This window comes from Lycium barbarum, chromosome 10 (assembly GCF_019175385.1).
Source record: "Lycium barbarum isolate Lr01 chromosome 10, ASM1917538v2, whole genome shotgun sequence".
NCBI lineage: Eukaryota > Viridiplantae > Streptophyta > Magnoliopsida > Solanales > Solanaceae > Lycium > Lycium barbarum.
Window position 1 is genome coordinate 41,631,705 of NC_083346.1, and position 18,837 is coordinate 41,650,541.

The 18,837-nt window shown below is 35.9% G+C and overlaps 1 protein-coding gene across 1 annotated transcript; it reads left to right on the forward strand.

Moving 5' to 3' along the window:
- Window positions 1-9,208: 9,208 nt before the first annotated feature.
- Window positions 9,209-17,182, forward strand: LOC132613900 (uncharacterized). Its single transcript, XM_060328189.1, has 3 exons — window positions 9,209-9,515; window positions 14,788-15,121; window positions 16,858-17,182. Exons 1-3 carry the CDS (start codon window positions 9,232-9,234, stop codon window positions 16,921-16,923), a joined length of 684 nt encoding a protein of 227 aa, XP_060184172.1. The 5' UTR covers window positions 9,209-9,231; the 3' UTR covers window positions 16,924-17,182.
- Window positions 17,183-18,837: the final 1,655 nt, after the last annotated feature.

Genomic DNA, 18,837 nt, shown 5'->3' on the forward strand with positions numbered 1-18,837 from the left:
GGGTATAACATGACCAAGCCTAAACTAAACCAAGTAATCACAACATAAACAATCACATAGGAGTAGCACAATTCCTAACAGTATTGAATCAAGCAGATATGGCAAAGTGTAAAGGCATATAAACATAGGATAAACTAACTGCAATACATGGCACAATACAACAGAGAAGGGCAACAGATCTGGCATTCACAGAGTACATATAGAATTATTTAGACAAATCTTCAAATTAGATTAGATTTCCTATGCACAGCCCAAGTAAAGGTTCTTGACACTTTTAAGGATCATATTTTAAAGCCTATGTGATTCTCACACAGAATGCAGGAAATAGACAAGAGAAGCAAAGATGTAATTCTAACAGATAGGATATGGGCAAACTCAAATAGATGAAATCAGAGTTCTTTTTGTTGAGACAAACACAAGTGAGGTACTGCATCACCTTCAGCACAGTTCAGTTGAAGGTTAAGACACAAATAAACTGGAATTTCAATCAAGATCAATCTGTAGACAAAGCCAAGAGACTTTGAGTTCTAATGCTTCTATGTAAGATATATAATTTTGAGTACAGCAACTACACTTTTGACATACACCTTAAGCAATTTGAAGTCCCACAGTCCCAAGGATACACAGAAGATTCAACATTCAAAGTTCAGAGTTTGCAATCCTTTTTAGGCCTTTTCCCTGGTCCTGTTTATTGCAAAAAAGGAACAGGTTGATTTTGAAAGAAGATGCACATGATCTAGACATGTTCACAAGCAATGACCTACTCCTAATTTTTTTTCCTTTTCAAACTGGACAAGTATTCCTGACTCACCTAGTGTTACTTCTAAGTTTACTTGTTATTAATGTACCCTTAGCTGGTTTTTAAGACTGCATAAAGGGAAAAAACACATCTATCCAACATGACTAAGTTCAGTTTCTATCTTCTAATTGGACTTTAGACTAACAAGCTCAAGAACATATCTCAAAGTGGGAAAACATGATATATTATCTAAAGCATCAAAAAGAAGGAGTCAAATATACCCCTAAGACACTATACTGTTACCTTAAATTGATGTAAGCCACTGATTTCCTTACTTTTAAGGTCTTACCATTACTTAGAAAAAAGGAGAAAATAGACCATATTTTAAACACAAATTGAAATCAAATCAATGCACACAGAATTTACATAAAGACCTTAATTATGAACCCAGCCTAACCAAATATTAAGGAGTCTGTTATACCTTATTATATCATCCACATAAAACTTTTCTTGCCTTATTTCCAAACAAATAGTATTCCTTTTTTGAAAGCCTTTTCCTCTTTCCAGTTTTAAGCAAAGACTACAATCTTTCAAATTACCATATATTATCTAGCCTAATCAACCCACCCCTAAGACATATCTGAACAGGTCAATAGAGTTTATTTAAATCCCGGAGTCAAACATCAAGGCCAGGTTTATTAATCTAAGTGAACAGTTATTAATACATAAGAAATTCATTTTTAGGATCCATTTAACGCAGCAAAATGGCAAGGAAAACACCAAGCGTGCAAAGGTAACAGTTTACACCCTATAGACTTATGAAGAATGCCATGACAATCTCTTATTTTGGGAAGAAAGATACTATAGGTCAAGTCATACTTGACCCTTTCTTAATCTTCTCCTAATATGTCTTTAGAAGACTTTCCCATTAGTCAAATGGTTTCAACCCACACATCTACACCTATGGTCCTCTTCTATTACCCTTGAGCACATCCCAAAAGAAGACTGGGCAGTTCATATATCAAAGTCAAAACATTTTCTTAAGGTTTCAACTATAGTTTTCCTTTTTTTTTTCTCTTTATCCTCTTCTTTCACTCAGACTAGACTTATAAGATCTTTCCTGCTTGTTTCCATCTTTTAAGCCTAGATAATCAGGGACCCTGAGTTATTATCACCATATTCTTCATTCATACACAAAGAAAATAAAACAGAACTCATGTTTCAAAAAGAAAAAACAAGGAAAGAAAAGCCTCAATCTCTAAACTATTTAGGAACTTGACCAAACTACTTCATTTCAACCTTCTCTTAATATTTTGGACTTGTTAACTTTGAACACATAGGATCATCTATCAAACTAGGGTCTATACATGAATAAATATCAATACAGATGCAAGAATGTATGGAATATCAGTCTACTTTCATGACAAATTACTTCATTAGTTAGACAAGACAAATGATGGGGATAGGACTACCAAACAAGAGATCAAAGATAGCAGAACAGCCTCTCACCGTGGACAAACTATTCCCTTCCATTTTTATACCTTTCAATTCCAAAAGTGATCACTAATCAAGTTACAAATTAATAACCATCTTGCTAGCTAGTTAGACTAATTAGATTCATTTAATTAATCTTCAAGTGATGACTTGGTCTTACAGTTCCTGAAGTTGACCATTTCCTTTTCATTTTTTTCCCTTTTTTACCAAAAAAAAAAAAACACTTAGGAGCAGATCATTTTCAGATGAAGGACTTGTAACATGGACTACACAGGACAAGTTACGAACATTATATGTTTAAGAAACAAGTTCACTCAAGCTCCTTAATCATATTAGTTCTAGGATTTCTACAAATCATAGACAATTAGCACACACTCTGGCCTACACTAAATGAGAACATGAACACAAGTTTTTCCTTCAATAGTTTACCAATTCATAAACCAAGACTGAACCTGATTCCATTTTATATATGGATATTAATTGACAAAAGAAACAAACTGTTAACTAATCCTATCTTTACTCTATTCTATGTGAGTAAGGTCATTTAAGAAGGAAGGAAAAGAAAAAATGAATTTTCAAGGTACTTCAACCACACCACTTCACAGTAGACATGGAACATTAGAGCTACATAAATAAACAAACCAATAGGAAGTCCAACCAGCCTACTTTCTAATGAGTTTCAACATAACATTCATAATGGTTCTATTATGTTTGCCTCAAGTAAATCATAAGTTAAACACACAACTAAATAGGGCAACCTTTAGCAATAAGAAACAACATTAGCAAGCATCAAACCACAAGCAATCTAACTAATGCAAACACAGCATAAGCTAGACCAAATTCTAAATAAAAAAAGAATGAATCAAGGGTTACCATTTATATGCGTAGCCACGAAAAGAATGGACTTAGGAGCTTTGTGCTTCCAACCTCAACACTCAACCACGTGAAAATAAAATAAAGCAAGAAAATATTTTAAAACTGAGAAAAAAAACCCAACTATTTTCAGTCAAGGTATTAAATTTTTTTACTAAAAAGCTTTTGAAAAATTGAAATTTTCCAACTTCTTCAACTTTCGAATTTTCCTCTATTTTTTCTCCTTGTTGTCCGACCTCTTTTTTTTTGTGAGAGTGGGGTTCTATAAATAGAACCCCAAAAATCCATCCAAGACTTATCATGAACGATGTGGGACAAACCCATTTCCAGCACCGAACACTCAGTAAAATGAAGTCAACGACCCAGATCTAAAGGTATAACAACACATGCGGTCAGATCTAACCCTTCTTGGGTCGATCTGAACCAACAGCCATGAACCAATAGGAAATTACGAAGAATAATAAACAATATAACCTAAAAGCAAAAGAAAATCATGAGTTTGACTGAAAAATCTGAAAAATGAGTAAAAACAAAGATGAATTACCGTGTTTGGGTAAAAAGATCATGAAATCAAGTGAAACATTTAATGCTTTCACCATAACAAGCATGTAATAGATGTATTCGTCAGCTATGCTCCGCAACCTTGCCATTTTTGGCGGAAAGAGACGACAAAAAATCAAGGTGGCGCTAGGGTTACACCAAAGGGGGAAGACAGAGAGACGGGGAGGGGGGGGGGGGGGTTATTTATACCCCCTCTTATCCGTTTAAATGGAATTGGGCCAGGTCTCAGCCTGGCTTTGGGCTGGACTCAGTCCGAATTTAAAACATTAGAAGGGGCCATATATGTATACACTAAGTGTATACACACACACACATATATATACCTTGTGTATATATATGTGTGTATACTTGGTGTATACATATGTATACCTGGTACGCATAAAAAAAATAACTAATTAGATAAATATCAAAATTGATGAAATTTTAATTATAGAAAAAATTAGGACATACTAATTTTATTAAAATAGTTTTAAAAACTGAACAAATTGTGTTAGTGGGCCTAAAATTACGAACATGGCCTTAATTAGTTCTAATCTCATTGATCATCTTAATTATGGCCTTGTTTGACCTAATTAGAAAAATTTTGAAATTAAATGACCTTAACAAATTTGAACCAATAAACTGGTTATTTCAAATAAAACCATTAAGAGGCTAATTTTACAAAAAATGGCCCTAATTTCTTTAAATCATGAACTGATTAATTTAATTGGCCATGACAAAATATAAAGTCAATAAATAATATATAAATAAAAGGGATCAATTTGCAATGTTTATCATTTAATTAATTAATTAATTAATTAATTAGCCTAATTAAAACATCTATGGGCAATTATGCATATTTTTTGACAATCATGCAATTATATAAAAATTAGAGATTTAAAGGGTTAAATGGTTAATTACTCAAATTACTTAAATTACTCAAACTTCATGGATTAAAAGAAACAAAGTATTTGCAAAATTTTGATTTCTTGACAATTTTAAACAATTAAATAAATGATTATCTTCTCAACAAAGACCCTCTCTCTCTCTCTCTCTCTCACTCTCTCACTCTCTCTCTCTCATAAAATATCATAAAAGTACTCATTAATTTCCAAATAAATTTATGATGCCATGAAAATCCCCTTTTATCAATTTAAGGGAGTGAAATATTGACTTGGACAATTTATAAAAATCATTTAAATTTTTCAAGATGCCCAGCTCATTTTATTTATTATCCAAGGACTTTGAGTGATTGAAATAAATTATAGGAGGTCAAAAATTAGCTGTCAACAACTACGAAGAGATGGAGGAGGCCTGGAGAGCCGAACAAGATAGGCACGACAAAGAAATGAAATGCAAAGTAGCTGAAATGCTTGAACAATCTACAAGAGCCACCCGTAAAGTGACTGGTCTGAGTTATGACGATCTCTGTATGCATCCGGGCTTGGATTTACCAGAGGGCTTCAAGGTGCCCAAATTAAAGCAGTTGATCAGTATCTCTCTATACTTCAACTTGTATATCTACTTCCACAAACAACCAAATCCTTCCCTTTACATTGTGCCAAGCTATCCCCATATTCAACCACAGTCTATGCATATCAATATGTCTCATATGCTGGAAAGGATCCATTGAAGCAACATAATTAAGCTTTTTTTCCCCTATGTAATAGCACTACCCTTTCAAAGGCCTATTGAGTGTTTAGAGACCTTATATTCCATATTAATGAGTTATTCATTAGGAAACTCCTCTGGCATAAGCTTTTCTTGTTTGTACTCCTCCCACTGTTTTGGGTGGAACACTTTTATCCCTGGCTTTGTGTTGTCCTGTTTTTGCTTTTGTAATGTGTTTAGGAGAAACATCTCATTTATTTTTCCTTCAGTAGACCATTGTTAACCTCTTTTTCACCTTCATCTCTGATGTTTACCTCTATAAACATCTCCTCTCCCTGTTTATCTAGTTTATGGTGTTTTGCTACAAATTGTGGATTGTGTTTGCCAGAGCTTACTTGCTCTTTTTCCAATTCATCTTTACTTTGCTGACTTATGAGTGTTATTACTTCCTTATCCTGTTGTGTTCTATCCTCTTTACTTTGTTGATTATGTTTTCAGAAGTTGCAGTATCACCTTTACCCAAGTTTGCATCCATATTTCTACTCAGCTCTACTTCAAGTGGTTTATCAGGTACTTCACTATTTTGCTCCTCTTGTTGACCAACTGATTTCTCCAACTATTGCTTTGAACTTGAGTTCACACTAGCTTGTATTTCTCTATATTGGGATACCTCTTTTCCTCCACCCTCTTGACTGTGTATGTTATGAACTTCCACTAAGTCCTTTATTTGATCCAATTGTTGCCCAACTGATAATTCCACTTATTGATATGAACTTGAATCTTGTACTTCTATGGGTTGAAGTACCTCTTTGCCTTCATGAATATGCTTCTGTTTGTTAAATTATTCTTCTTTGTTGGCATTTTCCACATTATATATAATTGTTCTCTCTGAATCTTGTATGGCTATCTCCTCTGACTGATTATCCCCTACCCGTTTCTCCTTCTTCTTGTCTTGCTCTTGTCTGCTATCTATCCTTTCCTGCTCCTCCATTGCTTTGTTATTTTCCGTCTATTTCCCAAAGGCAACATCTACTCATGGCCCAGCTGTCTCCTTAATAGGATTGCTACTATACATGCTTCCTTCTTGTGTTTCATTATGACTTTCTTGTTCCTCCTCCAAGCCCACCAAAGTGTTAAATTTGTTGCATGTAGCAGTGACTGTTGTCTCTTTATTTTTCCTCTGATTTGCACTTCCCTTCTCAACATTGAAATTTCCGTTGTCTTTGATGGGATTCCAATTTCCCGGATTGCCTAACACTCTAGCAGAATAGTTTTACGGATTTTTGTATCCTCTGTGATTGTATTTCCCATCATTCTTATTCCCTTCATATACTTGTTGCTTTCTCTCCTTTTGCTTTTGTTTGCCTTTGTCATTAGCCTGCTTTTTATTTTGTTGCTCCTCTGCTTATAACTGTTTGGCCTTTTTTGCTTCAGTTTCTTTGTTCTCCTGGAGATCTTTATTTCTTTCCTTACTGTTGTGCACTTCATCAGAAATTTTCTGAACTTTTGCCTTGTCATTCTCCTGTGGCATTTCCTCCCTTTCATTGTCTTACTGAGCAAGCTCTGGATGTATAATTCTACAATTATGCTCATCATGCCATTGTAATTTACATTCCTTCCAATACCTAGGAAGATAATCATAATGAATCTGAACACTAACAGTCCTTATTGCTCTTGTTTTTTCGTTTTCAATATCCATCCTCACTGTTTTGGGTAAATCCGCTAGCAAATCTATTAAAACCTTAACCTTAGCACAACTAGGTCTAGTCTTATTGATCACAGTCATATCCAATTGTATAGGAACACCCTGTAGATGCAATTGAAAAAAGTGTTTCCTTTACAAATATGTAGGCAATATATTTGGAAAGGAAATCCATGCCATTGTCTTTAATGTTTCTTCATTAATCTTGAACTTCGAATCATAGATCAATGGTCACATTTGGTACGAATATCCCCCTCTATCTTGAATGTAAATACAGGCTTTGATGTGAGCTTCACAAAGTCTTCAAAAAGAGTTAATCTGATAAGCACATGTCGATTTCTTAAAAAACCTGTTCTACACTCACCTTTTATTCCACATTGTGCAGGGATTATGAGATGAAGTTGTTCAATAGCTGGCTGTCCATATGAAAATTTTCCTACCATAGCATACTGAAGATTTTCAATGACATTCATCTGATCAACTTCTGCTTCAGTGTATTTAATGTATGGCACCCCATGTAAGAAAGTTACTGGTTTCATTGAAATTTGGGGTAGCGATTGCATCTGACTTTGTAATGAATCATATAAGGTTTTTGGTTTAAACAGATCTGAATATTATAATGAATTAGGATTGGTATTTGGAACAGTCATAGTTTGTGAGAGTTGGCCAACCACCATCGTGGACTGGACACCGGGCATGGAGGCCATTTTCACCAAGCTTAAGATCTACGTATTAGGGTTTTGCATGAAAAAAAGAGGTGAGAGACGAGAGCTTTTTTTCAACCCTATGGTTGCTTCATATAATTCCTTATCTATTGAGTATTTCCTCTGTCCCAATTTAACTATAGTACTTTTATTTTTAATATGTCTTATAAGAAGTGCCTCTTTTTATATTTAATAAGTTGAGAATTCAAAAATATTATTTAAAACCTCAATATTTAAATAATATTTTAATACATTACATATATTTTTAATTTAGGACCATGAGATTCTCAAATTATTCCTTAAATTTTGTGTCCTGTCAAATTAGTATCAGAGGCGAGAATAATTAAGTCAAAGCCGAGTGGAGGATAAGGGTGTCAAGTGGGTCGGGCCAGCCCAAACCCGGCCTGGTAAACCCGGCCCACCATCGGCCCGGCCCAGACCCACTAAGAGGTGTAAGAGGCTGGGTTATGTGGGATTTATTAGGGGGCTGGGCCGGACAAGGTGGACAGCCCATCAGCCCAGCCCACCAGTAGCCCGGGTGATGGCCCACCGGGGCACCGGCCCGGCCCGGTCCACTTCAAATAAAAAATTAAAAAAAAAAAGATAAGTACTACATTTATTACTAATAATAAGTATTTTAAAAACATTGTATCCCAATAAATTATGAGTCTCTTTTTACGGAGCACTTTAGTTTTCTTTAAAATTATATTTTAAAGCTAGACAATCTTGTTTTCTCAACAAATATACCTTTGATACATTTTCAGTATATAGTATATATTAGATTGTGATAGTACTTATCTCAACAAATATACCTTTGATAAATCATTCAGTTCAATTTCATGCCTTTTCACAAGTGTCTACGCAACACACCGGTACCCCCTTCCACCCCCCCCCCCCCCCCCCCCCCCCCCCGCCCACACACAATAGGCTAATAATACCCAACGCTCCGGAATTGTGGAGATATATGTCACCACAATGTTAACATTTAACATGTTCCTCATTTACTCGCTCAAAATGCATCCACACCGCGCTTGAAGTTGATCTTCGAACTTAAGGAGAAGGTGGAGGTGAAGTAATGTACACTAGTTGAATAAAAAATTTAGATAAAGAGAGAATTGTGGAAGAATTGTGTGAAAATGAAGAAGAATGGAAGGGTATTTATTGTCTGAAAATATGACCAAAGTGAAGTTATTCATAAATATAGGGGTTCAAATAAAATTAACAACGACTAGTTTTTTAAATTTACAACGGCTAGCTTTTTGAATTTGACGACGACTAAATTTTTTTTTTTAAATTTAGCAATTTTATCATTAGATGTAAATGTTAATTTTATTATTATTAGTAAATGTAAATATCTATTTTTGTATTAGAACTTAAAAAAAAAACCCGGCCCACTAACTATAACCCGGCCCAGTTAGCCCGAGGTGTAGCCCCTATCCGGGGTGAGCTGGACCGGACACCATTTTCCCTCCAAGCCCGGCCCCCTAACTTAGGGCTCGACCCGACCCCTTGTAGCCCACATTTAAATGACCCGGCCCGGCCCACTCGTCACCCTCAGTGGAGGAGTGATGCTGAAATTGAAGCCATTGATATTATATTCGCCATCTGTTAGGCCACAACATGCACTGCTCACACAATCTTCGTCTCTTCCTCTATTGCCTACTCGGCGTGGCTTAATCCAGCGTTCTTTTTGTGCATCAATGGAATCTAATACGACAGTGGTAAAGCTGAAACCCATAGAAGCAACCCCAGAAAGTTTTAAAGAGTTTGGTCAGGTAATTCAGGCCTCCCCTGATGGGGAAAAGTTTGGTCCGAGTGATGCTCAGCTTGACTTGAGTCGTGGCATTCCCAGGTCAGTCTTCTTGGTTTCCAACTCAATTTAAGTATTAATTTAATTGGGCATGAAGTTTTAAGAATTAAAAGAGTCTTTTGAAATCTTGTGGTTTTAAATTTAAGATATGTTTAATATATTAAAATATTTTTTAAATTTTGTGATTTTAAATTTGTCATCTAACGTATTTGAATTATCAACTTACTAAATATAGAAAGAGTAGTATTCTTTTTGGACAGACAAAGTAGGAAAGTGAGACACTTTAAATTGGGACGAAGCGAGTAACATTTTCTTGTATAAATTTGATATTCTTCTTAACAAAAATGATTGTTGCTTGGAGCAGTGAGAGTAAGGCAGTTTCAATTGAACCCATTTTCATACAAATAGATGGAAAGCATAATTATGCAGTCTTGGAATGAAATGGATCTTCATGTTCAGTTTGATTAGTTATATAAATCTTTTGTTTATTCGACTTTTTTCTTTTAATTAGATAAATCAAAATGTAAATTTTAATACAAGAGTGAAGAGTTCTGTTAAGAGGTAGGTAACTGCTCTAATGGAGCTCGCAAGCTATGGCCATGGAGTATCTGGATTGGGGAACAGAAGAGTTAAGTGGCAGGGGAATGACAGAAAGGAAATTAAGAGGCAGGGGAATAAAAGAAATGAAAGCTATCTTATTCAATCTAAAATTTACACGATTACACAGGGCCTATTTATACTGATACAACTAATACTGCTAATAACCAATAATGTTAACAGTTACTCCTAACAACCTGTAACTAACTACTCCATCCGTCCTAATTTATGTGGCACCGTTTGACTAGGCACAAAGTTTTTAAGAAAGAAAGAAAGACTTTAAAATTTGCGGTCTAAAACAAAACTTAGACATTTGTGTGGCTATATATCATTTCATTACGGGTAAATGGGGAATTTTAAAGTTAAGTTATTTCTAATTATAGAAAGGTGACATTCTTTTTGGGACAAACTAAATAGGAAAGTGTGTCACATAAATTGGGACGGAGGAAGACAAACTTGTACACGTCAACCTACCTCAATGCTATTCCTCCTCATGTTTTGTACAGTGAACAAGTTGAACACTCCTAGCTTGGACAATAAGAATTCATGTTGTGCTCGACCAAATCCCTTTGTTAGAATGTCTGCCCATTGCAAATCTGTGCTAACATGTTCAGTTTCAATCATTCCTCCTTGTATTTGTTTTTGTGTTTGGTCTGTTCATGGCATATTGGATTAGCCAAAATCTGTAGTGCAGCTTTGCTATCACAAAACAACTTTAGTTGGCAACTTCATCTTCAGTTGTTTAAACAAACCAACTAACTACTTCAGCAATTGCATTGGCCATGCTCCGATATTGTGCTTTCTGCAAACTTTTAGAGATGGTATTCTGCTTCTTTGACTTCCAAGAAATCAAAGAATCTTCAAACTTCACTACAAATCCACTCACTGATTTTCTTGTCATTGGATAAGCAGCCCATTCAGCATCCAGTATATTGTCATCTCTTCTGAAGCTTTAGAAGATAGTAAAATCCCAAATCCTGGTTCATTCTTCAAGTACCTAATTACTCTCAATGCAGCCTCTATATGAGTGTGTTTTGGTTGATGCGTGAATATTTTTGAGATTTTGAACTGCATGAGTCACATCTGACATCAATCCACTTTGAATCCTGCATAGCTTCTGAGTAAGACTCAGGCTCCCTCACAGCTGAATAGTGGCAAAGATCAAGGTACGCAGCTGAGATAGAATTGTAGGAGATAGAATTGTAGGACATATAATTGCGCATAGGATATAGACAAGTGACAACTCTGGAAGAACTAGGCAAAGGATCGTGAACATAATCCTGTAGCTATTCTGGGGGCTTAGATGGTTGACCTGATCTCCTTAATGCAGGTTGAGTGAAAATTGCATGAAGCGGTGACCCTCCAGGAATAGACGGAGCTGAATGAGGTGGTATTGCATGAACTGGTGGAATTGCATCGTTACCACCTATGTGAGAATCCTGTAAGGCATCAGGACTGAATGCATCTTGAGTACGTGGTGAAACATGATCAGCATCTCTGGTAGGATCAACTGGTGCTGAAGTATCAATATCCCCTTCATGGAATCGAATATCTGAATCTGTGACAGTAGACTGAACAGGAAAATTATATATGTGGATGGCAGAATGTGTAGATTTAAAAGGAAAAACACCTTCCCTAAAATGAACATCCCTACTAACAAAGAAATGTTTGTCAGATGAACTGTACAGTATGTAGTCTTTTTGAGTGCTAGAATATCCCATCAATACTTCTGCCACTACCCTGGGACCAACCTTATCAAACTTAGCACCAGTAATGGTAGCATAATACAAACATCTTATGACCCTAAGATGTTGCAAATTAGGCGTCCTACCATAGAAGACTTCAAAAGGAGACTTCTCTTTAGAACAGTAGAAGGCACCATGTTGATTATATAAACAACATTTTGCACACAAATCCTCAAAATCTGATTGGTAGACCACTTTGGAACTTCAGTGCTCTGCCACCTCAAGTATTTGTCCGTTCTGCCTTTCCACCACCCCATTTTGTTGGGGTGTGTGCACACACGAGCTTTAGTGTAGAATACCAGAAGAATTAAAACAGAGATTTGTAATGAGGATTAAAAAGTTCTGTGCCATTGTCACTTCTGAAAATCTTGATATTACTGTGGAACTGACAATCAGTCGAAAATCTTGAAGTACAACACTAACACTCTTCTGCTTCAAAAGTAATACCCATACCATTCTACTACAGTCATCCACCAAAGTAAGAAAGAATCTATTTTCATCATGAGTAGGAAATCTATAGGGTCTCTTTTTAAAAAAAAAAAAATTGGTAACTGAGGAAATCTATAGGGTCTCCAAACATCACCATGTACCAAATCAAATGGTTTATGGGTCCTACTCCTACTAATGGAAAAAGGAATTCTAATCGTTTAGCTAAAGGACATATATGACATGATAGGCAACTATTGACATTAGACTGTAGTACAAAAATCTGCTTCAGAAGTTTGTTTGGAACATGTCCAAGCCTTCTGTGCCACAACTCCTCTTCTTGTCCTTTCAAGCTCACGGCTGCTGAACAAGGACGGTGTAATTCCTTAATTGTGTTATTCCAGTAGTATAGACCATCATAAATCTTCCAAATCCCCTTCAGTTCCCCCATGTGAAGGTCCTGCAGCAAGCAGAAATCAGGACAGAATACCATAAAACATACAAGTTCTCTTGTTAACTTAGACATGAACAAGACATTATGTATCCCCCTTGTCCCAATTTGCAACTACCAATGTGTGTTATAGGTATTCTACTGCCATTTGGTAGGTGCACCTTTTGACTCACCTTTTTAAAGACCTCATTCAACATAGCATAATCAGCAACCAGGTGATTGGTTGTCCCTGTATCGATTTTCCTCTTATTGGAAGCATCACTGGCAAAAGAAGTAACAATATCTGCTGCATTTGCTGCTACCTCATTTGTGTTGTACTTGTTGAGCATTCTCAAGATTTGGTTGTATTGTTTTGAAGTAAATGACATAGGAGCAGCCTTAGCAATCCCTGCACCTTGACCATATCCCAGTGGATCAAAAGAACTTGTTCCAGATTCCCATTGGTTTGATCATATCGCAGTGGACCTGTTTCTCCTCTGCCAGTTTTGAAATGAAATTGCCCTTGTGGCATATTTGGATCACCATTTTCTCTGATGGAAACCCTGGAATGAGCATTATTTGCATCTGGGCTTTCTCTTCCGCGACCTTTGAAACAAGGAGGATAACCAACAAACCTATTGCAATTTTCTTTGCTTTGTCCTTTAACTTGCAATATTCACAAATTTCAAAATACCTCTTGAATCTGGATTGAGTACCTCTAGCAGTCCCCAAGGCAGTGATGTCATTTCCTTCAGCCAAGGCATTTACATTTGGATTTGGTAGTCACTGACTCTCATCCTCAATCACCATGGTGTATACTTCGTTTAAAGTCGGTTCAGTGGTTTTCATATAGCCTGATCATATGACTCATCAAGTCCACTAAGGAACCGAAGCAGTCGCTGCTGCTGTAAATGTTCAATGTAATCTTTTGACTTGTCGCAACCACAGTTAGGGAAGGTACCATAGCATCATACTTGATGCTGTTGAAAAATAAACTGAGACTAAATCTGCACCTTGTGAAATTGTCGCTATTTCTCGATGCAGTTGAAAAATCCTCATTCGATTGACCTTGTCAAATTTCTCTCTCAAATCTTCCCAAACAAGATGTGCATCTGAAGCGTACGCAATACCACTGAGAAGATGTGGTGATATTGTGTTCATGATCCACGAGAGAACGATAGCATTGCATGAAATGTATGAAATGTCTCTCTCGTGCATGTACCAAGCACAAAACTTAATTTCCTCTTAGCCCGAAGTGCAATTTGCATCGATCGCCGCCATAAGTCTCAGAACCTTTGAGCTGAATTGGATCAAAACGAACCCCGGAGTATATAAAGAGGATGAGTTTGATCAATTCTCAGATTCGCCATTGATGAGTCAGATGAGAAATTTGGGGAGAAGAAAAGATAGGGATTCAGCCTTTGCTACTCTGATACCATGTTAAGAGCTAGGTAACTGCCCAAATGGAGCTCGCATGCTATGGCCATGGAGTGTATGGATTGGGGAAGAGAAGAGGTAAGAGACAGGGGAACAACAGAAATGAAAGCTTTCTTATTCAATCTAAAATGTAGACGATTACACAGGCCCATTTATACTGATACAACTAATACTGCTAATAACCAATAGTGTTTACTGTTACTCCTAACAACCTGTAACTAACTAACAAACTTGTGCACGTCAGCCTTCCTCAATAAGTCCACAAAATAATAAAAAAAGAAAATAAAGATCTATGTTCAACATTAAAGCAGAGATCAAACCAGGGCTTGACAAGACTGACAGAATTTCAAATAGTTTTCCATGAGAAGCGAGCGAAAAAACAGAAAGCTTGATTGGTTATGGAGGAGAGGTTGCTTAATGGGAGACCTTTTAAATTATGGGGCTATGCATGTGCTCTGAGGAACCATTAAACTATGGAATCAATATTAAAGATTTTACATCCTGGAATTTAAATTAGTTTCTCAAGGATTTGATATTTCATTGAGTTTATTTTCCCTCTAGTTTTTTGTTTCTTTTGTGTTAGTTATTCTAGCTAATAGTTCTTTTAAAAAAAGTGAATCCGAATATTGTTTGCTAGATTAGTTACTAAGATAGTGAATTGAGCTATGTTTTCTGTCAGGTTTTACATTATGCAGCTTAAAGATCGATCGCTCAGATTTTCTAATATAACACATCATGCCAATGTGACCCAATGTCTTGGATCAATTGGCGGCAATGTGTGGTATCTTGGAGTTGCTAAGCCATCTATTGTGGATCCAACTGATGTCAAGGGTAGTGATATTGTGCAGTCACATTGTGGGCACTTTTATGTGCCTCCTGCTGTTGATGAAGTGCAGGCTTTCAGAATTTCAGGTCCTAAGTTTATAAAGCTGAATCATGGTACATGGCATGCTGGCCCATTATTTACAGATGACAAGATGGACTTCTACAATCTCGAGCTCAACAATACTAATGTAAGAATCTTGTATTACAGTTGATGAGTCATTCACATCCAGTGTTTTGGACGGCGCGCGGCGACAAAAGGCGACAACGGCCTGCCTCGCCTTAAGGCGAGGCGAGCGGCGAGGCGCTCGCCTTTTTGAAGTGCGGCGCCAATAAATACCAAAAAATTAAAATATTTAATTGCATATATAAATAATCAAAATCTCACTAGCAATAACATATTAGCAAATATTTCAATTCAAAAATTAAAAGTAGATAGTAGATACTAAAAGTCTAGGACTTGAATGACTCAATAATTCATAAGTGATAAGACAAGCAATACTAAAATTTAAGCAATAGTGCAATACTAAAAGTCTATTCAAATTCAAGATCTTCAATAGAAAAAAGAGGAGAAAATAGAAAAAGAAAAAAACAGAGGAGAAAAAACAGGGACGCGTCAGAAAAGAAGAAGAGAATAGAAGGAAAAAAAATGCAGAAGTCGCCGGAAACAGAGGAGGAGTCGCCGGAAAAAAAGAAGAACTGAAGAGGAAGCAGAAGTCGAAAGCAGAGGAGGAATGAAGAAGAAGAAAAGCTTGAAGGAGAAGAGAGGAGGAGGCAAAAAAAAAACCCTAGCCGCTGTTTTTCTTTTGATAATAAGTTTCATTTAAGTCTTCAACTTCTTTTAGTTGCTTCTTTTTTTAAAAAAAAAAAACCCACTGTCGCCTCGCCTCGGCGCCATTAGCGCCTTTGGCGCGCCTTTTGAAGGTGACCTCACCACAGCCCTAAAAGGCGGCAGAGCCACGCCTCTCACCTTTGGCAAGAAGGCGCTCGCCTTTCACAACACTGTTCACATCTACGAATTTTGATTACAAGCATCATGGAAATATTGTTTTAGGCTAACCAGCAGAACGATCGCCTTTAATTGCTTGGTAACATTAATATCATTATTATTGGCTCTTTATTTTTAAGCCTACAGTCTTCTGTTGATAATAAATGATTTAAGCCAGTATGCAGCTTTAATGAACCAAAACTTTTAGAAAAGATAATCATCCAGAAGATGAAGGCTCTTGAAACGAGACCTGCTATGAGAGATGTAGACGAGCAATACTGACGTATGGAGGGTCGGGTATCAGCATCTTTTTCTCTCATATCTTTGGGAATCATTTCACATTTAATGGGATGTGACTGAAAACTAATTTGTGTTTATTCATGTCATATTCTGATTCATAAGTAACAATATCTTCTAGCTATATTAACATGTTTTGAAATGTTATAACTCTCTCATCTATAAGCTTGTTATTGTAGGATGGCATTTTCACATATAATATTGGAACTGCTACACTCCCTTCCCCTTTTCCGATGAGAGACACATTCTATTTTTTGGGTTAAGCTCTGAGAAATATTTTTTTGATATATTATTGTGAAACTTGAACTCCCTGATTGTTCTGGTATAGAGTTGAAATGTGCAAATAGCCTTATTTAAAAGTTTAAACGTTTAGTGAAGGGATACTGTTTTTCTTTTATTTTTATGGCTGCAGAAATATTTTTAGATAGCTTAATGCTAGGTCTAACGGTAATAAGTCTTTTGACACAATAAGCTGTGAAATCCTTAAACGGACACCATTAAGTTGAGGACTTACTAACATTGTCAAGGTGGTGCTGGCCTATAAAACCTCATTTGGTGAATAGCTGTTTCTATATCAGTTATATTCAATGAATGCATGAATTCTTGCTGTGGATGTGTTAATCTATTGTACATCTTGTGCAGGTGGTTGATCACACAACGCATGACTTCATCAAGAAGAATGGTGTTGTTTTCGTACTGCATGATTAGGAAAATCGCTCCAAACAAAGCATTTCAAGTTTTGAATGAACGATAGGCTGGGGGATAGTCATGTTGTTTAGAGCACTACCAATATATATGTACCATAAGTAAGGCCTGACTAGCATTGGTTTCTGGCTTTTGCTTGTGCTGTTAACAATCCTAAATAGCAGCATCATTTTCTACACTTGGCAACCACACTCTGCCCTGGTAATTGCTTTGTATTTGTAAATGCTGCTCAAGACAAAATCTATTTATTAGTTTTTCTATCCATCTTTCATTACTAAAAGCATGATAAGAGAATACTCAATTAACTGTGTCTACAAATTGCCGGTCCTAAGTGCAAATAAAAGTGGATGGTTGCGGAAGGTTGATACTCGGCGTAAAGCTAATCAATTTATGATGATTAATCACCGTATGGCGATATGGACAATGAGGATTCATATAGCTATTGTAACTTGCTTGGAATTGAGGCTTTAGTTGTTTTAAGCATACTTCAGTCAACATAAAGTTTTCATGTTTTTATGGTCACCATCTCCGTTTTTTGTTGTTCATAGGTTTTGGTAATCAAGGATCCAACGACTTATTTGATCAAAAGAAACAGGGATTTGCCTTTAACTTAGATTCGAGTAATGGCCAAGTAAAATGTGTGTGTGTGTATGGGGGGGGGGGGGGGGGGGGGGGGGGAGGGGGGTTAAAAAAAAAAAAAGAGTTACAAGTAAAATTGCAATGATTATCAGCAACTGAAATTGTTGGTGTCATTTGTCTGGGGGGGGGGGGGGGGGGGGGTTAAAAAAAAAAAAAGAGTTACAAGTAAAATTGCAATGATTATCAGCAACTGAAATTGTTGGTGTCATTTGTCTGTTGCTTAAACTGCATTGTACATTTCATCCCGCGTATTCAGTTGGTCGAACCATAATATGTTTCGATATTCCGACTTTAGAACATATCATAATTTTAGTGTCTAAATGAAATTTATTAGCAAATTTAAAAGACTATGAATTTTAGTTTGAGGCCTTAAAATTATATATTTGAATTTTTATTCTTTTAGCCTTATAGATGCAAAGATTCTAATTAATATTTTGTTATAGTCAACTTTTTATAATATTTTTCTTTGATAGAATATTGAGTAGAGTATTATTTTCTGATTGTACAATTTCGTCTAGAATTTTTTGTTCTAAATTGACTCAAACCCATCAATACGTAGCTAATTAGCTCAAAACAGGTACAAAGCCGTTGTAAAGTAAAAAAAAAATCAATTTGAAAAGTGAGAGTAATGAAACGCGAATAACTTTAAGGGTAAAATTCATGGTATTTATACCAAACTATAGTAATTTATCAGAATTAAATCATCATTAAAGTCGAATTTGATTTTTAATAAATTGTAGAATATAAAGACATGTTGACATGTTCAATAATTAGATGTAAAAATCAAATGCGAGTAAGCTTTAATGATAATAATAATTGACAAAGCTGGCAATAAATAGTTGATTTAAAAATGTGTACTTGTCATTAATAATAAGTATAATATTCATTTAAAATAAAATCTCAAATGTGTTTTTGATAATATAAATAATTTTATTGACAATTTGGGGATAAAATCTCAAAAAATAATATACGGAAAAGGGTCAAATATACCCCTATACTATTAGAAAAGGGTTAAATATATCCCTCGTTATACTTTGGGTCTAAATATACCCTTTTCGTTATACTTTGGGTCCAAATATACCCTTTCCGTTATACTTTGGATCCAAATATACTCCTCCGTTATACTTTGGGTTCAAATATACCCTTTCTCCGTTAAAATTGTCCAAGATGAACATGAGATCTGACGTGACGCTGACAATTCGGTGAGGTGGACATCACATGACATGCCACCTCATCACTCCAAACCATTTTCCCCTCTCTTCCTTTCTTCTTCCATCA

What these genes read in the sequence shown, in the direction of transcription:
- LOC132613900 (XM_060328189.1), top strand. Translation starts at nt 9,232, where the DNA reads ATGCTGAAATTGAAGCCATTGATATTATATTCGCCATCTGTTAGGCCA. An exon ending in TTGAGTCGTGGCATTCCCAG is followed by an intron (nt 9,516 to 14,787) that starts GTCAGTCTTCTT and finishes GTTTTCTGTCAG; the next exon opens with GTTTTACATTATGCAGCTTA. An exon ending in TCGAGCTCAACAATACTAAT is followed by an intron (nt 15,122 to 16,857) that starts GTAAGAATCTTG and finishes CATCTTGTGCAG; the next exon opens with GTGGTTGATCACACAACGCA.